At 46.2% G+C, this 27,962-nt stretch overlaps 1 protein-coding gene across 2 annotated transcripts in view; it reads left to right on the plus strand.

The window, feature by feature from the left end:
• The window catches only part of TOP1MT (DNA topoisomerase I mitochondrial), a 977,649-nt gene that overhangs the window by 390,720 nt on the left and 558,967 nt on the right, over nt 1–27,962 (plus strand). For both annotated transcript variants that reach the window (XM_085604773.1, XM_085604774.1), the window contains 3 exons: nt 10,852–10,973; nt 18,372–18,494; nt 24,447–24,634. In XM_085604773.1, the coding sequence (XP_085460899.1) occupies nt 10,852–10,973; nt 18,372–18,494; nt 24,447–24,634 (433 nt within the window). The remainder of the gene's footprint in view (nt 1–10,851; nt 10,974–18,371; nt 18,495–24,446; nt 24,635–27,962) is intronic.

Consider the following 27,962-nt stretch of genomic DNA (forward strand, 5'->3'; position numbering starts at 1 on the left):
CAGGCGCCACCGCCCTGCTCCGGGCGACCCCAGTTTTCTGTCCCAACACCCCACCCCCGAGAGTCTGGTTATCCAGGCCTCTACCTCCCAATCCTCCTTCCCGTCCGCTCCTCCGGACCGGGATTCCAAGAGACTGGAACAGTTCGGTAAAAAGCTGCTCTCCTCACTCAGTTTGGGCCTGCAGTCTTTGCACACCGCCTGTCTCTTGGACCGTTATTCCCACTCTCTGTGGGATACGGTGGAGGACGTGCTGCCCCTGTGCCCGGAGGAGGCCCGGGCACGGCTTTCCTCGGCTCTGGCCGATGGGAGAGCAGCGCGCGTAATGCCATCCGATGTGGACTCGACACTACGGACTCGCTGGGTAGGGCGATTTCTACCACGGTGGCGCTTCGACGTCACGCCTGGCTGCGGTCCACGTCCTTTTCAGGGGATGTCCAGAACACTCTCATGGACATGCCTTTTGATGGCGCTCGCCTTTTTTGGTGAGAAAGCGGACAGTGCACTGGCTCGCTTCAAAGACTCCCGGGCTACGGCCAAGTCCTTGGGCCTCTCGGCCCCGCAACCACAACCTTCCGCTTTTCGCTCCTTTCGTGGCCAAGGAAGGGGCACCTCCTCACGTCTGCCTAGCCACCGGCCGCAGAACCAGCCTGCACACGGTCGCGGACGTGGTTTCCGCCGAGGCGGTACTGGAGGACAACGCGGTCAGACCACATCCACCCTGGCAGCATCCGCCTCAAAGCCTTCCTAGTCCGAGCTTTCAGGCCCATTCCTCGCCAGTGGGAGGCCGGGTTCGCCATCACCTGCTCCACTGGCGTACCATTACTTCGGACAGGTGGGTGCTGCAAATCGTCCAAAGGGGCTACTCCCTCCCCTTCGAGACGACCCCTCCAGCCATACCACCGCAGCACCACCGTATCTCTGAGGATCATGTGAATCTTCTTTAAGAGGAAGTTTCGGCCCTCTTGGCCAAAGAGGCCGTCGAGTGCGTTCCGAGCCCAGAAGTAAGTCGTGGTTGTTATTCCCACTACTTTCTGGTTCCCAAGAAGGGCAAAGGGGGCCTACGCCCTATCTTGGACCTCCGTAACGTCAATGCCTTCCTCCGAAAGGAACGGTTCAAAATGTTGACTTTGGCTCAGGTTCTAGCTGCCCTAGACCCTGGAGACTGGATGGTAGCGTTGGACTTACAAGACGCATATTTTCACATCCCCGTCCTGCCGGCCCACCGGCGTTACCTGCGGTTCACGGTGGGTCAGGAGCACTTTCAGTTCACCGTGCTCCCCTTCGGCCTTACCAGTGCCCCTCGGGTGTTCACGAAAGTGATGGTGGTGGTCGCAGCTCATCTGCGCAGATCAGGGGTTACAGTCTTCCCCTATCTCGACGACTGGTTGTTGAAGGCGGGCTCGCCCCAGGCAGTCGTCTCCCACCTCCAGACTACAGCGGATCTCCTGCATTTGCTGGGGTTTGCCATCAACGTGCCGAAGTCACACCTGTGCCCCTCACAGCAGCTCCTCTTCATCCGAGCGGTTCACGATTCGGCGCAGTTCCGGGTTCATCCACCGGAACAGCGGGTCCGGGATATACAGGCCCTGATTCCCATCTTTCGGCCTCTATCCTGGGTTTCGGTCAGGCTAGTGTTGCGGCTTCTGGGGCTGATGGCCTCCTGCATCCTGCTAGTGCATCACGCCAGGCGGCGCATGTGGGCTCTGCAGTGGGACCTGAAGTTTCAGTGGGCCCAGCATCGCGGCAACCTGTCCGACCATGTCTTGATCTCGGAGGGCACTGCACAGCAGTTGCAGTGGTGGCTCACGGACCGCGATTGGGTCACGGGCAAGAGCCTCTCCCTACCCCTACCGGAGCATGTCGTAGTGACGGATGCGTCCCTCCTGGGATGGGGTGGCCATATGGGAGAGGCGGAGATCAGAGGCCTCTGGTCTCCGGCAGAGTCTCGCCTCCACATCAACTGGGGTGGGGTCGTGGACCCTTTGTCAGGAGGCTCTGCGCCTCTGGACATGGCTGGAACACCAGGGCATCACCCTGGTGGTTCAACATCTGGCGGGCTCTCTGAATGCCAAGCAGACTAACTCAGCCGCCGGTGCATGATGGATGACGAATGGCGTCTAAACTCGGAAGTGGCGCAAGGCCGCTTTCGGCAGTGGGGAGAGCCTTGGATAGATCTATTCGCCACTGACGAGAACGCGCAATGTCAGCAGTTCTGCACGTTGGAATTTCCAAGGCTGCACTCGCTCGGCGACGCTTTTCGTCGCGAATGGAGTTTGCGGTCTGTTGTACGCCTTTCCGCCTATACCACTTCTGCCCAGAGTGCTGAAGAAGATCAGGCGCGACCGGGCATAAGTCATCTTGGTGGCTCCGGATTGGGCACGAAGGTACTGGTATCCCGAGCTACTCAGTATGTTGACCGATCCTCCGATACGTCTGCCCCTTCGGGAGGATCTTCTGTCGCAGCAGCAGGGGACGGTCCTACACCCGAACCTGTCCAGCCTCCACCTCCATGCGTGGAGATTGAGCGGCGGCAGTTGATGCCATTTGACTTGCCTCCTGAAGTCTGTGATATCATTCTGGCAGCCACGCGTCCCTCCACAAAGACGGTATACGCCTGCCGGTGGAACAAATTTGTGACATGGTGCACAGCAAAGGCTGTGGATCCCCTTTCCGCCCCTCTTTCTGAGGTTCTCCTCTTTCTTCTTTCTTTGGCCCAGCAGGGCTCTGCCCTGGGCACCTTGAAAGGTTATCTTGCTGCCATCTCTGCCTTCTTACGGCTTCCTGATCAGCCCTCTCTTTTCAAGTCCCCTGTAGTGTCACGCTTTCTTAAAGGCATTACTCACACGTTCCCTCCTGTCCCTTTCGTAATGCCTCAGTGGGACTTGAATCTTGTCCTAACATTTCTGATGTGCGCACCCTTTGAGCCTCTTCATAATTGTCCTCTTCGTCTTCTAACTCTTAAGACTGCTTTCCTGGTAGCCATCACCTCGGCTAGACGGGTGAGTGAGCTCCAGGCTCTATCGTCCAAGCCTCCTTTTCTATCTGTTCATCCGGACAAGGTTGTCCTTCGGCCTCGTCCTTCCTTTCTACCGAAAGTGGTGACCCCCTTTCATCTTGGGCAATCTGTCACCTTGCCCACCTTCTTTCCGCCTCCGCATCCTTCCAAAGAGGAAGAGCGGCTCCACCGTCTGGACCCAAAACGTGCGCTCTCCTTTTATTTGGACCGCACAAAACAGTTCCGGGTGGACGACCAGCTTTTCGTTGGCTATGTGGGTGCAAAGAAGGGAAAAGCTGTGCACAAACGAACCATCTCCCGGTGGGTCGTTTTGTGTATAAAAACCTGTTATTCCTTGGCAAAAAAGGTCCCTCCTGTTGGGCTGCGAGTCCATTCTACTCGGGCCACAGCGGCTACTACTGCTTTGGGACGGGGAGTCCCTTTGCAGGACATCTGTCAGGCAGCGACGTGGGCTTCGCTGCACACGTTTGCCAGACACTATTGCCTAGACAGCCAAGTCCGGAGGGATGGCTTCTTTGGCCGTTCTGTCCTCCAGGACTTTCTGGTGTGATCTTGGTTCGCAGACCCACCACCGGGGTTGGTATTGCTTGGGTATCTATTCTAAGGTGAGGAATCTAACTAACGTGTTTCTTTCAGATGAACAAGTTACTTACCTTCGGTAACGATGTATCTGTAAGAAACATTAGTTAGTTAGATTCCTCACCGACCCACCCATCCTCCCCGTTCTGCGAACTGACATCTAGGGTTAAGGCTATCCTTTTCAGGGCCCTAGATTTTTTGGCACCAGTGTCGGTCTCTTGCATGGCTCTGCGTTCCTGGCGCGGAAAGCTATGTACAAGAACTGACGTCAGCGGGCGACGGCTGCGTCTAAGTACTCCGACGTCATTCCGGCGCACGACGCCAACGACGGACGCGGAGCCGCAGACGACGCCTAGCGACGCGCAAGGGGTATTGCTACAAAAATCTTCCGGATCCAGTCTGATGCCTGGGGATATTCTAAGGTGAGGAATCTAACTAACTAATGTTTCTTACAGATACATCGTTACCGAAGGTAAGTAACTTGTTCTTTTACTCGAACTGGTCCAGAATTACTACAGACAAGTGGGTTTTGGACATAGTAGCCAGAGGCCATGCTCTGGAGTTCACAGAGATTCCCCCAAACTCTCCTCCCAGAGGACCATCTCTTGCTCATCTCAAGGAGCATTTTTCCCCAAGTAAATTTGATGATTCGAAAGGGAGAAATCGAAAAAGTCCCTCCGTTACAAAGAGGAACAGGATTTTATTAGAGATTTTTCCTCATTCGAAAAAAGTCGGGAGAACGGCGCCCTATTCTCGACCTTTGCTCCCTCAATAAATACTTAAAAAAGCTATCCTTCTGAATGTTAACACTTCAAGAAATTCTACAATTGCTTTCGGCGGGGGATTTCGTGGCCACCCTCTACCTTCATGACGCTTATTTTCATGTGCCGATTCTACCCAGACACAGAAAATTTCTACGGTTCAGAGTGGCTGGCAGAGACTTTAAATTCAGTCTTTCTGTTTGGGCTCTGTTCAGCATCCCGGGTATTTACAAAGGTCATAGCGCCAGTGACTGCACACCTTCGCCTGCAGGGCATTCAAATTTTCCCGTACTTAGACGACTTCCTTATCAAGGCGAATTCTTTCCAAATAACATCAGAACATGTTCAGAAGTGTCTGCTACTTTTCCAGTCTCTGGGTCTTTCCATAAATTTCGAAAAGTCCCATCTGAATCCGTCACAGAGCGAGACCTCTCTTGGAGCAACAATGGACACAAAACTGACCCACGCCTTTGTCTCAAAAGAAAGACAAATCAAAATCTGCAATCTCGCGCGCTCCTTGCTGTCAAGAGTGCGTTTCAGTCAGTTTATACAAGTCCTTCCTAGGAATGATTTCTTCTTGCATTCCTCTGATTCCCAACTGCCGTTACAGAATGAGGCCACTGCAAGAGGAACTCAACCTTCAATGGCTCCAGATTTCGGGTTCGTTCGAGGACATTGTTCGCATCACTCTTCGGATGCGGGAAACCTTTCATTGGTGGAGCAAGATGGAGAACTTAAGAGAAGGATGTACGTTTCTAGTCGAAATGCCAGAATTCCCCATAACCACAGACGCTTCCGTCGAGGGATGGGGGGGGGGGCGCACCTTCAAGGGATGACAGTCAACGGCAGGTGGACTTTTGAACAAAAGAGGTGGCATATCAACCTTCTAGAGTTACGAGCCATTTACTTGGCTCTAAGATCGTTTCAAACCATCATCAAAGGAACCTCCGTACTAATACGAACGGACAATACGACAAGTATGCATTACTTGAGCAAACAAGGCGGAACAAAGTCAGCCCTATTATCTCAGCAAGCCGAAGAGATTTGGGACTGGGCGATTCGTCAAAAAATCAGCCCCACAGCCATTCATGTCCCAGGAGTCACCAATGTTCTGGCGGATTCTCTCAGCAGGTCCACAACATCAAACCACGAGTGGGAACTACATCAACCCTCCCTAAACAGTGTGTTTCGAGAATGGGGTCACCCCGATCTAGACATGTTTGCAACCAGCCAGAACCGCAAATGCCCCCATCCTTTGCCAGTTGGGTTCCCCACAAAGACTCACTCAAATGCATTTTCTATGAATTGGTCACAAATATATGCCTACGCTTTTCCACAGATTCCGTTGGTTCCACGAGTTACGGAACTTCTCCTCCTCTCAGAGTGCGAGCCCATCCAGTTCCGACCAATTCCGAACCTTCTGTCCATCCAGAACGGACAAATCTGTCACCCAGATCCAGCATCGCTCAGATTAGCGGCATGGCTCCTCAAAACCTTCGCACACCTAGATATCCCTCTGGACTGTCAGGAGGTCTTGGCTAATGCTCGAGCACCTGCTACGATTAAAACTTACAAACTAAAATGGAAGAGGTTTTGCATGTGGTGTCAATCTGCCAATATCCAGCCTATTCAGGCAACACCAGAACAAATTCTACCATTCTTTCTTCAATTAGCAAGATCCGGCCTCTCTCATTCTACTCTAAAGGTGTTCTTGGCGGCAATTTCAAGGTTTCGGCAGGATTTTGTTAACTCTATTTATTCAAATAGTCATTCAACAATTCTTTAAGGGGTTGTCCTGGATGTTTCCCCCTATTCGACGTCCACCTCCTTCTTGGCACCTTAATATAGTGCTTACACAACTAATGCGACACCCATTCGAACCTATTCACAAGGTGGACTTAAAGTTCCTTTTTTGGAAAGTTTCCTCTAACTTCAACTAGGAGAGTTAATGACCTCCAAGCATTCACTATTCATCCACCTTTTCTGCAATTTACATCGAAATCTGTAGTGCTGCGCACTAACCCAAAGTTCATGCCAAAAGTCCCTGCGGATTTCCACCTTACCGAACCTATAATTTTAAAGACTTTTTTCCCAAATCCGCTCACAGCTGCAGAAAGGGCTTTGTATTCCCTTGACATCAAAAGATGTCTGAAGTTCTACTTACAACGGACAGCAACAATACGCAAATCTGACCAACTGTTTGTGGCATATGGCAAACCGCGCCAAGGACATTCAGTCTCAAAACCAACAATTGCTCGATGGATCTCTGCTGCAATTTACTTATGCCATGATTAAGCGGGAAGACCATTGCAGGCAACCCCAAGAGCGCACTCTACAAGAGCAATTTCTTCATCCACAGCTCTTTTTGCCGGTGTGCCTCTTCACCAGATCTGTAGAGTGGCAACATGGTCCAACAGACACACTTTTACCAGGCACTACTGTTTGGAAGCCTCAAGCGATGCAGATGCATCAGTGGGACAAGCTGTTCTCCGCAATCTTTTCAAATAAGGTGAGCCTCTGTTCTCCCTCCTCCACGATACTTTTCTATAAGACGCTTATTCCATTCTGTTTCTATATCTTGAAACTGTTTTGCATATGTTGAAACACACACGTATTTATCTATAATTATACCTTTTGATAATGTGTATGGACTATGATACAAAAACAGTGTCCTATGAGCATTGTGTTACGTACTGCTGTCTACTCTGATTCAGGCATGTGAATCTATGAAAGACACCCTAAATACTGGAGAAGAACAAAAGTTTCTTACCTGTAGTCTGTGGTTCTCCAGTATTGGTGTCTTTCATAGATTCACATGCAACCCGCCCACCTCCCCTCAGAGGCGTTTAGGCTATTATGTATTGCTTCACTCCTGTGCAAGAAAATCTGAGAGCCTGAGCCTCTGAGGAGAACATTCTTGTGGGTGCTGTCGCCTGATGGGCTGCAGTTTGGACTGTACGTAATGACTGTGATAGTCATGGGTGTGGAAGTTTTTTCCTTGTAGCCTAGGACACTTTACTTCCTGGTTTTAGGTTACCAAGGTTTTTTAGTTATTATATGCATAATTATTGCTTTTTTTATGTACCATGGGACTCCCACTCCGACGACGGGGAATGATTCAGGCATGTGAATCTATGAAAGACACCAATACTGGAGAACCACAGATTACAGGTAAGTAACTTTTGTTCTTCTAAGCCCAGGTCTCATATGGTAGCCTATCTCTGAAATAAATTTGACATTTGCAGGAGGGACGCCCAGGTTACTCAATTATGAGAAGTAGCCTCTTTCTTTAATGAGCTAAATCACCATTTTAATCACACCTACCCAAAACATTAGTCACCTTTTACCTTCTAGATTGGTTTGTCTAAGGCATCCAAAATTAATAATAGTTGGTATACCTCTGATATAGGGATGGATCGGTTGAAGACACAGTAGGCGGAGCAAACTTGGTGTGCCTCCTTTTCTGAGGCTGACTGCCTCATTTTTTGTTAGGAGCTGTAAATATGCTTTTATTCTTGGTAAGACTACTTTTATCAACTCTAGAAGCCCAATTACCAATGGGCAGGGTTCCTCAGTCAGTGCCCTGTGTCTTCTGTACATGCCATTTTTGAGTAGCTTCAAAGAGTGATTGTAGCAGTTTGCACTCTACTCACATGTTTTGTGTGGCTGCCACCTCATGTTCCGGATATCTGTCCCGTATGCTTGCCCTTTGCCTCATGATTTTGTTTGTGGTTGGAGTTTGAGCACTTTTTCACAGGTAGTCCATGGAAAGTAAGGAAGAATCCTTTTCTACCTTAAACTTTACAGATAGGAGCGTTTCTCTTTGCATGTAAGACTCCCTGATTGGTGTTGATCACACATTTGGTGGTAGTGCCTTGCTGGACTGACAACAGAGGTTCTACATAGGTTGCCTCCAGAAAAGGTAACATTTTTAAAGTTCAAGTGACAAAATGCGGGCCTTCACTCCCTAAACATCCCAGAAAACTCCTGAGTTTCACAAATCATCACAGCCTATTACCTGCAACAGGACCATTTCAAATGTATATAGGAAAGGCAGTTCCCTTGTGATGTTTTTTACGGTACTGGAATAATAACTCAGCATAACAAGAGTAACAATATTTGGGTTCATATGACCTTGCTGTTGAACCTGACATCCATGGCATGGTTTTCCCCCAACATTTTGTCTTCCATCCTCCTGTTTTTGCTGACTTTAGTTTTTTCTGGCCTTCGGACTCTGCACTCTTTACCACGGCTAAGGAGTGCTAAAGTGCTTGCGCTCTCTCCCTAATATATGGTTACATTGGCTTCCACCCAATTGGCACATTTAATTTACTTGCAAGTCCCAAGTACATGTACCTTTGGCCTGTAAATTAAACACTACTAGTGGGATTGCTTCACTTGTTGTGCCCCCCCCCCCCCTTAAGTAGCCTTTTAAACAAGTCTCAGGCCTGTCATTACAGCCTGTGTGTGCAGTTTTTAACTGCCATTTCAACTTGGCAAAAAACACTTTTTGGCTGGCGTAAACCTTCCTTTTTAATACATAGAAGTTACCCTTGGGGTTGGCTCTACACAGTCCAGTGTATTTTAAATGTAGGACATGTACTTTTACATTTTACATGTCCTAGTAGTGAAAAACTCTTAAATTTGTAGTTCACTACTGCAAGACCTACCTCTCCCGCTGGACAACATTGGGTTACTGTTTTACATGTAATACTTTCAATTGGTAGTAAGTAGGAATGTTGAGTTTGGCGTCTAAAGAATTGTAATTTAAAAACCTCTTTAAGGGTAAAGTCGGATTTTAAGTCAATTCTGAAAATGCCACTTTTAGAAAATTAAAAGAATGGACGGAATGCTGAACAGTGCAAACATTCACCCCCACTTGACTGGGAGTGAGGGATTGGAAAAATTCAGCACTCCGCTCTTCATCTCGTTTTGTTTACTTTTAGAGTTTGCATTTTCTTGTCTTCAACATTTGGTGTCTGTATACTGGGCACATGACTAGGTGTAGCTTGAAGTTGGTCTATGTGTACTCGTACAAGAGAGTGAGAGAAAGGGGAAATAGGTGTTTGCAGAATTGGCCATCTCTAACTTGATACGAGGTGGAGCTGACACCAACCACACTTGTGCATCATAATGAGCTCTGCCTCAGCGCGATCAAAAGGGGTTTCACAGCAGTCTTTTGTGTCCACAGACTAGCTGAGAACGTAGCTGGGACACATGAAATTTCAGACACCTTCGAAGTGGGAGAAACTTCTAGAGTCCTCCCCCTACAAAGTGGGCACCAGTTATAAATGGTGGACCCACAGACCCAGCTCTTCAGTACACATCGGGACCTGTGGAAGACACGGAAGGACTGCTGTGCTGCTGTGCTGCTCTGCTGCAAGATGAATGGCTGCCCTGGTGTCTGAGTTACAAGGACTGGACCTGCATCTTGAGCCCACGACCACCAGGGGGACTCCAAGTGTTAGTTGATTAGCCTCCTGATCAGAGCTTCAAGGACAGAGAAGGCTCCAATCACCATGAAGCCTGCACCTGGACTCTGCTTGCTTTGAGTCTTGTTACTCAAGAGGTGCCACCCTAGTCCTGGACCTTCGGAAGTGGGTCTGAAGGTGATCTGCTATCTCAGTAGTGGTATTTCGGGCAGAACCAACACAGCTTATCTCCTCCAAGCTCTGTATCGGAATTGCCCCGAAGCAGGATCTCCCAGCTCTTATGAATGACTGCTGCATGACGCCTCCTCGATGCAGACACTCGCAGCCCCGCAGCTCCTCCGTACCACTGCTGCACAATGCATCCTTGATGCAAGACAGTGAATCACATAACACAGTTAATCGAAACTGCTACTGCGTGACGCATCCTCAAAGTGGGATCTTGCAACACTCAAACTTTGATTTAAGGTACTTTGTTCAGCAGGCCTAACGTGTTGCCTGTATCTGGCCCTGTGCTCCCAACACTGTCCACCTGAACTTGTTATTTTATCACGGTCCAGCACAATCCAATAACCACAGTCAACGCATTGTGCTTCTAAGCACTGTTTTTACCTAAACCTTTAAAATTGCATATTCTCAGGTCTAGTGAAGTGGACTATTTTTGTTTTGGGTGTCACATAATGTATACAATTGCACTGTATTTTTCTAAATTGGTGTGGGGTTTTTCTTATGATGTTTTCACCTTATTACGGTTTGTGTGCCGCATTAATACTTTACACGTTGCCTCTAAGTTAAACCGGTGTGCTTTTGTGCCAAGCTACCAGAGGGTTTAGCACAGGTTAGTTTGGGGTTTACCTGTGTTTCACACTGCCCAGGATTGCAGCTTGAGAAGAGTTTCTCCACCCTCAACCAGTTACCTAATTTCTTACACTTGTGCTGACTGTTTACTTAATGGAAGCACCCTCAGCCCCAAATATAATCAGTGTATTTTTGTTCCATGTCTTTTTTTGTTTCATGACTTTTGTTCAGTGACTTGCGAATCTGTTTGATTTTTATATTTGAACAGGAAAGCCCATGAAGTTGAGTCTAGCAACGGAGGAAGTTGCCACCTTTTATGGTAAAATGATAGATCATGAATACACAACTAAGAAGATTTTTCAGAGGAACTTCTTGCATGACTGGACTGAGGTATGCATGGACTACGCTATATGTATGTGGTAACTTGGAAAATTAAAGAGTAGTACACATGCAGTTTCTCTATAATATTTGGGAGCAGGAGTTTGTGAGGATGTTATGCTCTGTTCTTTAATTCGTTTTCATTTACCTACTTAAATTGTACCTCCATCGTTTTAACATTGCCAACTCCTTCCTTCCTTTCCTGCATAACTGACCTTACAGGAGGGCGTACAGTATTTTTAGCTGTTGGTTTCATTTTGCTGGTAGGTTATCTCGTCTTGCCCTCTGTACCGCCAGGATCAAGTCGGGGTAGACGGAGAGAGTGCTCCCTGATCCTCCCCATTTCTCTACCTTTCTGCAGGATTGCATCCCGGTCCGGATAGTTCAGTAAGAGGGCTATTATTGGCCCAGACCCAGCAAACGATTTGCCTGCTCCACAATGAAGACCCCTGACAGTGTTGTGCCAAACAGTTCGCAGAGTAAGGACACCAGATAGTCCTCCATCCTGAAGATGGCTGTAGATTTAGGGTTCCGTGAAAAGCAGAGAGGGACCTCCTTATACCTAAAGGGATAGGGTTCAAATCAGTTAGACTAAAAAAAAAAAAAAAAAAAAAACTACCTTTGGTAAACTAAGTAGAGGGTATAAGTCACAACAGACACACCCACACTTATTTTATCAACACTTATTCGAATGGGAGTCTAATTCAACACACTGGGCCAAAACACAAAAGATCTAGAATATACATTTATTAGGCCGAGGACTATCCGGTCTGCCGAAGGCAGAACCAGAAGTCGGAGATTTAATGTTTCTGAGAGTGGCTCCTTAGCCCGCCTCTCTTTTTGCCTCTCCTCCATTGGCTGGCTTTCTAAACGGAGGCCAGCCATTGGACGAGAGAGCCGTCCCTCCAAATAGGCTCTGTCTTTTTCAGATTCGGGGGCGTGTTCCTTGCTGTTCTTTCCACTTTTTAGCCACGCCCTTTTAGAACAGCAGGAACACGCCCCTGAATCCGAAAAACGCCGCTGCCTTTCTCGGAGGCATTTCTGCTTGACCTCGGAGAAAGGCAGTGGTGTGCTTGTCCTCTCCCCCTGCTCTTGGTTTCCTGCCCGATCGGTAATTATTCTGTTGGGCAAGGAAGTGTCCGTGCATCGTAAACGAGGCGGTGTCCATAAAGCTGCCTTCTATCTTGATAAAATGGCAACGTTAACGTAAACCCAGAACCAATGTTTTAACATATAAAATGATTTACTTTTATCATGCTGATTAGTTTTATATTCGCCAACAACATTAATTTCGTTGAAGGACACTGTTCTCCTAAGGACAACTGCTGACAGTAGTAGTGTTGGGTTCAACGGTATTCTCCCCATTCCATGATGGCCGCCAAACGCTCATTTTTACCGAGGACAAACCCATGCGAGCTAGGGCTGCTGATCCATGGTTTTTGAGTGCGCTGAACAACTTTGTAGACAACCGAGCAAGGAATCCAGTGTACCGCCACCCCAGCAGGACCTAACCAAGAACCTCCAGCAGCCACGGCCGGTAATAAGCCCCCAGTACCCGAACAGCACAGCCAAGCGCGCCGCCGAAGCCCGGTATTTCATCGTCGAAGAGGGAAGGGTTGCCTGCCTGAGTAAATGAGGAGACGCGACGGACCTTCAGCTGCATTCCCGACATGGAGCACATCTTAAAGGGGCAGGCTGTGGCAGAGCGGGACTTGAAGCCACGGGTAGGAGAGGTGAATGGATGACCCATACCTCCCTCTACAGCAGAGAATGAGGAGGAAGCTCTCAGCCCCACAGCAGTTCGGCCAGTACTGATCAGCCGGGGTGGCAGCAACAGGGGAGCGAAGGGAGGCCTCAGCGCTTATCTGGGAGTGGAGGCTTGTAAAAGCAGAGGCCACGTTTCTAGGTGGCCCAAGGCACAACTTGGTGATTGGACCGACACAAAAAGAATAACCCCATCGGGAGCACGCCGCCTCACCCCTAGCACGGCAACGGTAAGGTGTGGATTCGGAGGTAAAATGCTGCGCAATGGTTGTAGGAACAAAGGTAGCAGAGTGGCTGCGCAGCTTGCAGGGCAAGGCCGGCGCGAAAGTTTATAAAAAAAACAAGAAACTGGGCTTCTCGATCTGAGCGGCCAAATGCGAGCGTAAATCAATACCGCCGCAGCAATAGGTAGCAGTGCACAGAGGACGAGCCGTATGTAGCGTCCAAAGGTTTTCCGGTAAAGCAGACCTGTCCACTAACATGGTTTTAGGGTATGTGGAAAGCCAGGAAACAGGGGGGAGCTTGGCGATGTTAGGGAGATCAGAACAGCGGCCCGGAAACTGACTGGTCTGGTATGCCCCCCCACACACATTAAGTACGTCTAGGAGTACGTGCCCTCACATAACCCAAAATATAAATGCTCTAAAAAGAAAACACCCATTTAAATAGCGGTAGGTAGAAACAGGACAGGACTTCCAATGGGAGCACGGTGCACAACCATCTTCTATTCAGGCGGTAAATGGGCGAGTGCGCCCGTAAATACGATAGAACCATGTGCTGCGGAGCGTTAACATGCGGCCGGCAGAAATTGCCCGCTAGAGGAAACCCCCTGGCGCAAGGGTGCTGCTATTCAGTAGCGCAAAAAATGCTAAAATATTTGTTAATTACAGCAATAAAACGTCATGACATTAGCATTCCTTACCTGTTCTAAAATAATTGACAATCTTCAAATCTAAACCTGGAAAGTTGTTAGGATAAATTGCCAATTGGGGTTCTCTGCAGACTGGTGCGTTAAACTTGAAATCCAGGGACAATAAAAGCATACTGAGGATAACCTTATAGTAACCACATGGATGGCGCAAAGGCCTTTTTGCTTGGAGCAGGTCAGCCTGCTGGCAGGCTCGAGTTACCAGGAGTACGAGCGAAGATGCATGCTTTTAGCTCCAGACCGGCTCCAGGGCAGTGCGACCGCAGCGGGTGATGACTGTTTTGTTAGTTTACGTTGTGATCAAAAGCTATGCTGCCCATCCCCGCCTCCAGCAATTGTCAGGAAACAATGGTAAGGCAAGATAGCTACTAACGTGCTGGCGAGAGCAGAGTCTGGTGTAGTAGTGTTGACTCGGGGAAGTTGTTTGTTTTGTTCATAGTAAGCAATGCTGAGGGTTAATATGCCTGCTGCAAAGAACATGGACCATGCAGATCATAAAGGGAATGCATGTTCTGCTTTCCTGACGTTGAACTGGAGGAGCATTTCAATATTTTTTACTTGACACTTATGAAAGGACCAAGTACTGCACTCTCACCTGTTGCCGCGGTAGGAGTCCCCGAAGCAATACACTGCCCACCACAGCAAACATTTTTTACGCCGCGCTGCCTGCTGCCAACCGCGGATCTGCTTCCGGACCTTTGAACAAACTCTTCCGGTGCTACGGCTGGTCCAGTTTTACTGCCTTTCTAAATTCGTAGCTGTGCACCTTGGAGAGTCTAGGTCTGGCTGCAAGGAACAATCGCCATGGGCAAGAGAAGGAACGACAAGCAAGTAATTAATAGCCTGACCAAGAAGCAGAAGAAACATCTCATAGAGTTCGGAGAGCAGCACCTCTTTTATGACAAGTAAGTGTCTTACCATCTCTTAGAGAATTGAGATTTGTCCTAACTATTCGCGTAGTATTTTAATTCATATTTGTTGAGCTGCTTTTTTTTGGTCGAGGGACCGTCCGGTATCTCACTACCTCACTCTCTCTCACTACCTCACTCTCTATTTCAATACCTCACTCTCTCTCTCTATCTCACTACCTCACTCTCTCTCTGCTAATGCAATAGGTATGCAAAAAAAAAGCTAATGCCAATAGAAATGACAATGCCATTTATTTAGGGATACAAAAATGATAAAAAAATAATGAGCAATACCAATCGCTCTACCTATAATATTGCCGAGACCATTGCATTGTAAATGCTTGTTCTATGCTTATTATTGCTAAAAAGGTCTCAAATCAGTTGTACATTGAAAACAAATCACAAAAATGTAATCAATCTAAAAAGACATGTTTTGAGACCTTTTTATCATTAATAAAAACAAACGAAATATATATTCTTGAACTCTTGTGTTTTGGCCAGAGTGTTGTCTTAGACTCCCGTTTGAATAAGTGTTGATGAAATAAGTGTGGATGTGTCTGTTGTGACTTATACTCTCTACTTAGTTTACCAAAGGAAGTTTTTTTTAAATCTCTAGCTTCAGGGATTCCAATAATTTGGAGATTTCTTCAAGAGCATGATTCTAGGTCCTCGTTCTTGGCGTGGATGAGTTCCAGTACCTTATTCATTTTTAACAAGAGTGGTCTGTCTTTGGTGAGGGCTTCATCAGCATCCGAGGCCTGGATTCCAGTTGTGCAATCTGAGTCATGCAAGTCTACACGCTGCTTCACCTGATCCAGCCGGGCAGCAAGAGGATCTATTTTAGAGTTGATCGTTTTTAGGCTGGACTTGACCTCTAAAAGAAGAGAACGAATATCTTCGTCTTGCACTCAAGTGTTTTTTGTTTGTGTTGCCTGTTCTTCAGCCTCCTGCGGTGGCTCCCCATAGTGCCTGGTTTGCCGGTTTTCAAAGACGAACTTGGATTGTTTAGTATCTGTATTCCCGATCTTATTTTGAAATCTAATATGTTGGCACGATGGATAGGCATCAAGGTAGCGTGGGGAATGTCGTGGACCATGGAAAGGCAGCCTGTTAGTGTTGCACGTGTTCAACTCCTGTTTCTATGGAGCTACCTCCATCAAGGCTCACTGTCTTGGTAATACGGTTGCCCCCTCATATTTCAAGTAGCCTCGCTAGTTGCTTTGGTTGGGGTGGATAAGTGGTAAGTGTCTGTGACTGGGCGGATCTTGTGGCTATGGATTTGGTTTTCAGGGTTACTAGTCTTGTCAAGTCACAGCTAGGACACTGCTCTCACTGTAAATTCCTGCCAGCTCCTGGCTCGTGCGCTCCCAGAAGGCTATGGTGCCTCTAAGCAGGTCTGGTATTCCTGCCTATGCCCTTAGTGAATGTTGCTCCCAACGTGGGTGCATGCCAATTTCTGACGGACACTAGCAGGGCTGATTAGACCGTTTGATTGCTTACGCTTTAGGAGGTGGGTCTCAGTCATTCAAGGTTTCTTTAGCATTCAAGACCCCAGCGCAGCGGATCTATGACACGCAGTGTAGAGCTGCAGCACAGACAGGACCAGGCCAGCCAAACACCCCCACGGTGAGTGTTCTTGGGTGTGGTGACCTTGTTGGCGGAAGAGGTGATGTAGAAAGCGTGCAGTGTCCGGCGTATTCTGTCACCGCTGACTGGAAGCCGTGCGCCCCCCACTCCCCTGCCCCTACTCCTTACTTTGTTGTTGCTACTGTGGGGTTCTGTATCGAGGGCGTATTTCTATTTAGGGAGTTTTCTATTTAGGGAGTTTTGTAAAGCGCTTGGTGACGCACAGCGGCGTGTCCCTGCGCTAAGGAGCGGCTGCTTACTGGAACCTACAGGAGTGGAATACTTTACTGTTCAAATAGTGCAGTTTTAAGCTTGGCTCTAAAGATTAGTTCAGATGGTTCGAGACGCAATATTAAGGGTAATGTGTTCCATCTGACGGCTGCAAGGTACCTAAAGGATCTTCCGCCCATCCGTGCTCTAGACACCTTGGGGATAACGAGGAGTCCTGAGCCAGAGGATTTGAGGGAGCGGGACGGTTCATAAGGCGTCAGCAGTCCTTTCAGAGGGAGAGGAGACCTCCCGTTGATGATCCGATGGCACATGCAGAGTGCTTTGAATTCAACCCTACTTCTGATCGGGAGCCAGTGCAAGGACGGGAGGGCCACAGAGGATGCGGCTCTTCTGGGTAGTCTAAGTACTAGCCTAGCCGCGGCATTCTGTAGGACCTGTAAACGGCTCAAATTCTTCTTCAGAGTCCCTAGATAGAGGAGATTGCCATAGTCCATCTTTGAAGTGACTAATGCATGCTCAAGGGTTTGACGGGCATTTACGGGTAGAAACTTCAGTGCCTTCCTGAGACTTTTGAGGGTCCCAAAGCATGATCCGACCACCCGGTTGATCTGAGGGCCGAAGGTCAGGTCGGAGTCAAACCAGATGCCCAAGTTCTTCGCTTTCAGGCACGGGATGGGTGTTGAACCTAGGCATGGTGGCCACCATGCCTAGGTTCAACACCCATCCCGTGCCTGAAAGCGAAGAACTTGGGCATCTGGTTTGACTCCGACCTGCTGTCGGCAGCACCCTGCTGTCCACTGCTGTCTATCTTGCGCGGGGGCCAATCGTTGTCCACTGCTGCTCTCTGCCCCGATTTTGGCCCCAGATGGTCGGTCAGGCCTTTGTCAGTGCGGGTGTCCCTCCGGCTGGCGTGGCCTCGCCGATGTCTGCGCTCACGTGGCTCTTTGACCGCGCCCAACAGGTTTAATGGGCACTTTGCAATAATGGCAGTACAGTTGCGCTCTGTTGGTCTGGAAAAGCATTTGTCACCTCAGATTTTGACGGATAGTTCGCTCTGCTAGCAGAGCTCACTCAGGGTGTGGCCATCTTGCCGCTGGCGAGAACACGCCCCCCTGGAGACCACATACTTATGAGGTATTAGAATCTAAATCCATACTTGGTCTTAGCGCCAAGCTTAAGTGAACATTTGTAAAAGTGCAGTTTGGAACAGCTAACCAAAGAAAAAAACTGTAACCAATAACCTACAGACTCCACAGCAAGAGGGAGTAAAAAATGAAAAAATCAAATGGTAAGAAATCTGGGTATAAAGAAAAACAGATACGGAGTCAACATTTATTGGAAAAATAAAACAGAATCCAAAGGAAAGTATGGGGATACCCATTCCTTTAACTCCTTGTGAGCTATCCATTGCCTTAATTCTTTTGGTTAAAATTATGGTGTAGTCTTTAACGTGTACTGCGTTAAGTGTCCCTAGTTGAAGATATTGAGTCTATTTGAATCAGTCACTTCATATAGTAAATGTTATTTCATGTTATAGAAAACTTTCATGCAAACTCTGATGTTGAAGTATTTTTTAGGTTAAAACTCTGCAAAGACTCTAACTATGCCCACCTCGAGTGATGTGCAGCTATAGAAGTCGTTGTGTAGTGATCCTTTGTTATAAACGTCAGTTTACCTCCTGTAAGAGATTAGAACTGACCCAAACTATTTGACATTTGATTCACACTTTTTTCACTTAAATTGTGAATGAATAAGAGGTTACACATATAAACTGTTGTATGTCAAAGTATGAACTGTATACAGTATGCTACTGTGAACTCTTTTGTTAAATGTTTAAATTCCTCTGATAAAATGTAAAAAGTCTATTTCTAGAACTTATACACTGCATAACCACAAGACTAACATTCTCTATTTAATGTTTTATAATGTTGTGTAAATTCCATTTACTTTTAGATTATGACCGAAGAAGAGAAAAACGTTATCACTGATCTGGGCAAGTGCGATTTCACCCAGATTCATAAATACTTCTTTGAAAAAAATGAGGCCAGGAAAGCCCTGCCCAAGGAGGAGAAACAGGTAGGCATGTGTGCTATGCCGATTCCTGGCTACACTGTTGTGGCTCCCTAAATAATGAGCCCATCCCATATTAAAGTGTTCAATGTTTACTTAAAAATGTAATTATTAGTTAGAGGTGTTATCCTATTTTTGTTTTTATTTTTGGCAAGAATTACCCGAGTGTGTGTGTATAGTATGACAGTTGCATTTTGTTTTCTCTGTGTTTTTGGTTTTATGTATTGTTTTTCACTTAACCTTGATTTTCATTGTTTGCCTCCAAATGTAATTACGTTGCATTACCTTTTTTATTGTTTCTATGTTTTTTGGATGTACACTGCTGTACCCAGTAAAAGTGAGAACACCTCATAATACAGGTTCAGTAGTTATAAAATATTTATAAAGAAGTTGGAAAGCAAAGGAGTATGCACATATGTAGGTGCCAATCAAACACCATTAAACACATTTAAAGAGCTAGTTGTTGATAGCACTGTGTAACTAGGCTGAGGGGGATATAGGTTACATTGAAGTATTGGTGTGAGTCACTTATGTATTCGTGTGTCAGTATATACAGTCACCTAATTGATCATATGGCCAACCTCCTTTAAACATCACCTCCAGCAATACATTGCAAAAAATGCTTATCTTCTTTTCCAAAGGTTTTCACTGTTGTGTTTTTCAAGTTTAAATCCATACAGTTTGCTTTGTTATTGCAGTAATGTGTGCATGCCTGTCAGTGTGTGATGAAACAGAAAATAAAGGGTAACATCCTTGGATACTGAAACTAGAGTTTCATCAGAAAGCAGCATACTTTGCCTAAAGTAATTAAAGAGGGCAGCTATATATCTATCAATGGGCCAAGATGCAGTTTTGTCCTAGACAATTATTGGTCCTGGTATTTTCTTTTATATATATATATATATACCATAATGACTACGTTGCACCTTGATCTAAGTGTTGCTATTCAAGACTTCAAGTGATAATGTATTAGCCCTGAATGATTCCAAGATGATTTAACTTCATACAAAGTTTTAGGTGATCAGATTTATCAAATGAATTGCTGAAACTGAAAATGCAACATTGCAAAGGCTTAATGTTTTTGACCAAGACCTTCATGGTCAACTTTGCTAGTGTATTAATATTGCTATTTATGGCCATTTGCTTTCTAAATCCTTTGTGTCCAGTGCAGAAGAATATGACTCTTTACAGTCATTACATCGCGTGGCATTACAACGCGGTCGTTACAACAACTGCGCTGTTACCACGCAATGCCATTACTACGAAAGTCATTACATTGACTTTCAGTAGATGGAGCGCTGACATTAGAAATGTATAATTTACTATTCCAACTCCAGCCTACGTACCAGTAGGGAAGGTGTTGGAATAGTAAACTATACTATTCCTAATGTTAGCGCGCCATCTACTGAAAGTTGATGTAATGAATTGCGTAGTAATGGCTTTGCGTGGTAACAACGCGGTCGTTGTAACAACCACGTTGTAATGGCATCGCAGTTTGATGACTGAGATGTAAAGGTCTTCTCCCAGTGCAGAATATTCCTCTGACAGTCAGCTGTTTACTTGTGCCAGTAAGGACTGGCAAATATTTTATTCTTTACATTGTGCAGGACACTCAATCTATAGTTCTAAAAAGAGGTCTTTGCCCAAAACCCCGGATATTTTTTTCTTAGCACTACAACCACTAGGCCATTTTGATCTGGGGACCTAGAAGAATTAAGATCTTTAATTAACAACTCTTCATATTGCTTTAGCAAAAATAAAACTAGGGTTGACACCTCTTGAATAACATTGTGTCTGTGCAAAGCAACTATCTCTGTGTAACTTTGCAATATGGGTTTTCTTTTTAGATTCAGCGATTTGTATTGAGAGCAACCATACGTGTTCTACCATCTGAACTTGCACTGATGCCTCAAAAATGCCTACTATTTTTATCAATAATAATTGAATATGACTGTGCCCACAAAGTTGTTGATTCAACTTTACAGATTGTATATGAAACTTTCATATAAAGCAACCTCTATGTAATGAAGTTGCAGTTTTATTCAACAGCTGAAGACACGTTTTTTCTCGACCTATAACAGATGTGATTGAAGTATTCCTTTCAAGATATATTCTTATTCCTTCTTGTACTTTTGAAAATATTATGAGCCCATGTTTAAGATTTCTGCAAACGGGTTTCACTGAGAAACATCCAAATGTGCATGCAGTGGAGGCTGTCAAAATGTTCGGGGTTTATTCTTCATCATATCTAAAACTGACTCACTTTCCTCGCACCACACTTCAATTCTTTTCTGCTTAACTACTGGCCTTTTTACCACCACCTCCCTTGTTATTGAGACGGATGGGCGTAAGATTAAAGGCAGTGATCTATTTAACTGTTTGTCTGGTTTACGCAATACAGTGACCTTTGGGAAATTGTAATTTACCAGGAGAAGCTGTCAAAGCCCTACCCCCAGGCTATCTCGTTCAAACCTTACATAGACCTAAGGGGAGAGGAGGAGGGCTGGCAATCATCTACAGAGAACATCTTGCCTGTAGGATTAGCAATGCCAATATTGAAGATTGCGAAAGCTGCTACTTTGTCCTTCAAATTTCCCCGGCACACTCCCTTTCAGGACTGTTGCTCTACCGCCCTCCGGGGACACCAGGGAATTTCCTCAACGCCCTCACTGACACGGCGTCACAATCAGTTTCCTCCACCTCGAACTTTCTCGTCGTGGGCGATCTCAACCTTCATCTTAATGACCCCACAGATTCTTCAGCTTCGGATCTTCTTCAGGACCTTAGGTCTTTCAATATCTGACTGATTAACAACGAACCTACCCATGACAAGGGTCACCTTTTGGACCCCGTCCTGACCAACATCAGGGATATCACCTCGGGTCCCCCCATCCCTCTCCCTTGGTCAGATCACTTCCTTGTTCCCTTTTTCTGGCACCTTACCAATGCACTCCCCCAACCCCCCAAAATCCGAGTGACAGACCGTCGTTGGCACAAGCTTGAACCGGTGGAATGGGCCAGTTTGCTCTCTGATTCTACACCTATCCTCTCCACGGACCCGGTCACGGCCGTCGAACAGTTAAATTTTTGGCTCACATCCTCACTGGACAAACTCCTCCCCAAAACTATCACCCTTAAACATACCAAAAGAGTGACTCCTGCCCCCTGGTATACTCCGGCACTCAAATCCCTTCGACAGGAATGTAAGAGAACAGAACGCTCCTGGAGAAAGGATAAATCTAATGAAAAGAAGGCTGCCTATCACACCGCCTTACAAAACTATAAAACCACCCTCCGCAATACCAAAACTCTAATCTTCCAAGAAAGAATAGAACAATCCGCTAGCTCCAGTAAGGAATCTTTCACCATCTTAAACGAACTCCTCAAAATCCCGGACCCGAGACCGAGAGACCCCCCCAAACCCCAAAGGTGATGAGGAAAAGTGCTACAAGTTAGCGAATTTCTTCAAGGAGAAAATCCAAAAAATCCGGGACTCTATTCCATCCATAAGTCCGAGCAAGGAAAAAGAAGCCTACAACATTCCTACCCCCCCCGTGTCTCACTTCCTGGGGACAAGTGACGGCAGATGAGGTTAAAGATACGCTGAACATCATTAAAAGCGGGTCTCCCAGGGATCCGGCCCCCTTACGTATTCTCAAAAAGGTAGCACCCACGATCGTTCCCCCCCTTACCCACCTCATTAACGCCTCCCTTCAACAAGGAGTTGTCCCTCCCAGCTGGAAGGCGGCAGTCGTCAAGGCACTTTTAAAAAAAACCTCCCTTGATCCTGCCGACCTAGCAAATTACAGACCAATCTCCCTCCTCCCGGGAACTAGTAAGATCGCGGAAAAGCTTGTGAACAGAAAACTTTCACAATTTCTGGAGAACAACAACCGTCTAAAAAGTTCGCAGACGGGATTCCGCCCCGGGCAGGGCACCGACATCGCCCTCCTCATGGCGATGGAAGAGGCCAGAGCACTCCTAGACGAAGTAGGATCAGTGGCAGTGATCCTCCTCGACCTGAGTGCAGCCTTTGACACCGTCAATCATCAACTTCTTATCCAACGACTCATGAGTGTCGGTGTTGAAGGAACTGCCCTGTCCTGGCTATCGTCCTTTCTGAGTCAACGCTCCTTTCAAATCTGGGAGAATAACACCCGCTCCTCCGACACTCCCCTCCAATGTGGCGTGCCTCAGGGCTCCTCCCTTAGCCCCACATTATTTAACATCTACATGTCCCCATTGGAAGAGGTTGTTACTCCGTTCGGAGTGAGCATCGTTAGTTATGCTGACGACACACAGTTAGTGGTGTCCCTTTCACATCCCAGACAACAACCTGCGGACTTGTACAACTGTCTGACACAGATACAAGGATGGATGAACAGATCGTCTCTGAAACTTAATGGTTCAAAGACTGACATTCTCCTCCTTGGTCAAAAGGGACCCTCTCCACTACAAAACATCTGGCCACCCAGCTTAGGCCCGCCCCCAGACCCGAAACCAGAGGTAAAAAGCCTGGGTGTTTGGCTAGATAAGGACCTCTCATTCGTAACACAAGCAAAAAAGGTAGCCGGGACGTGCTTTGGGCTGCTTAGGTCAATTCGAAAGATCTTGCCCCTGCTCCCTCACAAATCCCAGAAACTGTTGATTCAAGGCCTGATACTCTCCAGACTCGACTTTAGTAATTCCATCTACTTAGGGGCCCCAGAGGCAACCATGAACAAACTACAAAGGGTCCAAAATGCAGCTGCCCGGATCCTCACTAACACCCCTGCCAGAGCTTCGGTCAAACCAGCTCTGAAGCGTCTCCACTGGCTACCGGTGAGAGAACGTGTGATGTTCAAGGCCCTCTGCCTGGCACATAGACTGCTTCAAACAATGGCCCCCCAAGCCTGGAAAAATTTATCAAACCCTACAAAGCTCCTAGATCCCTCCGTTCCGATCAGGAACATCTCATCGTCGCTCCCAGAGTGAAGAAGGCACGAACAGGAGGAAGACGCTTCTCGGTTCACACCGCACGTCTCTGGAACGCCCTACCTCACCTCCTGAGAACTGAACCTAATTACCTACGGTTCAGGAAGCAATTGAAAACCCACCTTTTCCCTTAACCGACCCCCCTCCCTGCCTCCGCTGACTCCCCAGTTGTACTGATTTTAGCGCTGGGATACTTACGGGTGACTACGCGCTCTATAAAAATAAATAATAAGAATAATAATAAGAAGAAGCTGTTTCAGAATAATTACTAGATTAAAAGCCGAGGCATTGATCAAACCATAGATGAATATGGATTTATAACCATGTGAGGCAATATATAGTGCATATATCGATTTAGCCTTCATAAACCTCCCATTTAAAATACTCAACTGTGTATCGTCGGTAGCCTACTAAGTTGCATATACAGTTTACTTTTGATATCCATGGAGCCATTGAATATCATGGGTCTCAGATTCTTCAAACAAATTACAGTTAGTCTTGTATTCTAAAAGTCTAATTACCTCCTTCATAAACTCATGGCCTCTTCTTTCTAATTGTTTATGGGTTGAAGACCGTTACTTCAAAGGAGAAACACCCAATTGTTGTCCATCCAATTTGTACAGAAATCCCCCTATCCAGAATTGTTATTAGACTGAGATATAGTTCTAGATTTGCAGCGTTCATGTTACTTCTACGGCCATCACTATTTACTCTATTAAACCATTAGTTTGTCTGAATCCATGGGTGGGATAAATTGCTGAATGTCTACAATCAGGTGAAATGTCCAAATAGGATTAGGAGTGAAAATATTGACAGGTGAGTTTGCCACTTTCCTTACGAGCCTTTGGTCCCTTAGGGATCCTACTCTGCCTGACCCTCTTCTTTCACTATCAAAAAAATTACTAATCTGTACTAAACTAGTTCTGCATTAAGTGTCGTTATTTCTTTGATTTGCCATGAGCACTTTTGTTTCTTTGTGGCCAGATACTAAAGCTAGAGGCTGACAAAATCACGCAAGAGTATGGCTTTTGCACATTGGATGGACACCGGGAGAAAATAGGTAACTTTAAGACAGAACCACCTGGACTGTTCCGTGGTCGTGGAGATCATCCTAAAATGGGAATGTTGAAGAAAAGGATTATGCCTAAACATGTTATCATAAATTGTAGCAAGTAAGATCTTTTATCTTTATATTTTTGTCAATGTTTGCAGCTAAAAGTGGAATCATGTATTCTACAGCAAAATCTAGTTTTATGATCATGGTTGTCCTCCAATTGTTGTGCTACGCTATCTCACAGCATTATTTGTTTGCCAAGATATTCACATCAAATTGCATTCATTGTCAGGTGGATAATTGTGTGTGTGGAGTCCTAAACCTATACAATCTTGAGGATTTATGGAGTCCAAAAACTTCTATTTTCAGTTCAGTTTCGTATTGTCTGATGTGAATTTCTGGGTACCTTTATATAGAGCTTATCTGGGTTCCAGTTTGGGAGCCACAGAGCACTCGAGTGGCTCTGCATCAGTTAGTGTGAATTAGTCCATCTGCTTCTAGTGTACTGGGACTGTTCTGCTAGGGCCCTGAAAACTGAGCACCAAGCACACCCCCTTAGCACTTGCTCTCACAGTAGCCGGCTCACCAGTACAATCTTTACCTGGGATGGTGGTATGATGTTAGAAACTCATAAGTGACGAAATAATTCCTATTATTATGATTGCTCAGACAATACTCTAACTTAGTAAGCAAAATCTACATAGTGTGCAAAATATACTAAGCAAATCAGTGGAACACAATGCTTGTAGTAAACACTAATAACACAGGAACTAGACAGATGGGCTGTCCTGTCCAATTAGTAATTTTGCATCTTCTTTTGCCTCCAGGATCAGTCCACATCTTTCTGTTCCCCTCTGTTCAACCACTGTTTGAGGATGTGCACAGATTAACAGGTGTAAATCCCCTCTTAACCCAAGTGCACTTCTCTGGGACCGTTTACTTTGTGATGCAGTGCAGGAGTACCAATCCAAGGGGAGTGCCGCTCCATTGCTTGCCCTGCTCTCCTTTTCTGCTCTGCTCCTCTGAGTGGTTTAGGTCTGACTGGGTAGAGTCACAGATCCACACGCCATGGCCACAGGTCCAAACAAAGCCCTCTGCTCAAACAAGAGAGAATTCTACCTGGATATTTGCGGAGTAAAATGTATTCCATCAGGCAAGGGATCAGGATTCCGTAGAGGACTGAGATGACCCTAGAGCCGGTGCTCCAGGATCCTATGGCTGTAGTTGTGAATGTGAGCAAAGATCACACAAGCTCATATGTCACAGAACCACCTATAGTTATCCTGCAATGTAAAAGTAGTCTATTATTAGCTTCAGGAATCCAAGGAAGATGCACTCAGTGACAGAGGGGTCTTGACCTTCAGTGCTCCTTACTTGGGTTAATGATTAGTGTCAGTTCAGCAACCTCACAAATTCTCCAATTCCAGTGGTGGACCCTGCTGGGGCAGTCAAGACCGGTGCATGAGGTTTCCGGGTCTAATAACAAGTGCAGAGGTTGCAGATATCTCAAGTGATGTGCCCTCACCTCACTGGGATGGCTGTCAAAGACACAAACTCAAAAAAAATTCTTAACACCTTATGAGGTGCCCCTAGCACTGATCAGTAAAAGTCTTGGAACAATGAAATTTAGTTTCAATTCGATTCTTATGCCATTTGTGCAGACAGTTGTGAAGTCCCCTGGCACTGTTCTGGGACTGGGTTGGCACACTAATGTGCAGCACTTTCCATGTTCATGGATGCAGTATCAAGTGATTTAATCTGAAATCCTTATCACACTATGCAGTTTGGAGCCCCGATGAAGTACCAGGATTGTACATAGCGAAACGCGCTGGCTGGATTTTAAGTAATATTTATACTGAAGAGTAATAATAAAGGAGATATTTCAAAATCCATACTGGGATTGGACTCTTTCCTAGTGCGCCTTCCTATATTTCATAATACAAAAAATACTTCTTACCTTAAATGTATCAGTGTCTTGGGTGCAATACCTCTAGGAGAACAAAATAGCAGGGGCTAGTGTGGCACCTGAAGCTCACCAAAGGGCAGGTTCTGAGAAAAGGTTTTCCCTGCATTTCGAACAGGTCTACTGTTTGGAATCATCCAACACCTTCCAGTTTGAGGACTCCCTCGAGTATTAGTGATTTGAGTAAAAAGCATTGCCCGTTCACAATGCTATCTTCAGTCTCCATTTTGTAAACATTGGTTTAAGTGGATGTCCACTGTGCCCATAGTTGCTTTTGTCCGTGTACAGACACACACACGCACACACACCAGATCATTCTATTTTACACATATAGCAGACATGTATTTAACGATGTGCTCCAAATACAGTTAAGGGCAGATTTGCTTAAGACTGAACTGACCATTTTAATAGGGGAGGACAGTAGGCCAACCGCCTCATGAAGGGAATAGCACAAAATATCCGTCATACCATTATATATTAAGCAATGTTTGTGTAGCTTAGTCTGTTTGAGCTGACACTAGTCCAGGTTTCTCATGGTGCTCCCCACCTGACAGCAGGTCATCTTTTGGGATTCTAATCATAACTCACTGATCATCAACGTGCATACATGATTATCGTGTCACACACCAGAGACTTACTACTTGGATCACTCGGGCAGGCGTACCTACTCAGTCATGCAAGGGGAATTTTCCTGTAACAGCTACTCTTACTTTCGATAGTTTCAGTCATTCTTGTGGAATGACCTTCCCCTTTAAGAATGAGCTAGTTAAATATTGAAACTCATATGTTGCTACTGCTGTTTCTAAGCAATCAGTGAACTCCTTGCACCTTGCCCACCAGCTTCTTCTGCTTAATGTGTTTGCCTCTTTTTAGCACTGCAGATAGGCATGCAGTGCATTCTATTTCCTGTGGGATTACATGACCTTACACATTTATTTATTCATTTTTCCTTTCTTTCTCTTGTTGGAATATTTCCAACAGAGCAGAGCTTTCTTAAGTATGTTTGGTGGGAGAGAGGATGATTGCTGCCGAGCTCCTGGAGATGTCTACCTGAGCTCCGTGGAAAGCAGATTGAGCTGACTCAGGAAGAATGAAATCTCCTGAAACCAAATTTGCCATGCTTACTGTTTTTCTTCTGCTGAGATTAATTTGCTTGTGCACCTCCTCTGCATTTTGATGGGGAGTTCCCTGGCAGCTGCAGCATCAGTGCTGCATTGGTAAAGGTACAGGTAAAGGAGTTGGTGTGACACTAGCTCTTTCCCTCTGAGCTGCAGAACACCTCTCTAGAACACACCAGCCTGGACGTCTTGGTGACGGGAGACTACAGAAGGCTTTTGAAGAGATAATTGTAAAGTGGCTAGGAAACACGAGGCTCCGGAGGAATAGAGGTCCTTGGCTCCTCTGCCCCAGGGTGCCAGGGGCTGCAGTTACGGTGACTTGGGTGGTGTAGCAGGTGCTGCATTCATGTTGCAGGGATGAATAC

The sequence above is a fragment of the Triturus cristatus genome, chromosome 5_1 (assembly GCF_964204655.1).
Source record: "Triturus cristatus chromosome 5_1, aTriCri1.1, whole genome shotgun sequence".
Taxonomy (NCBI): domain Eukaryota; kingdom Metazoa; phylum Chordata; class Amphibia; order Caudata; family Salamandridae; genus Triturus; species Triturus cristatus.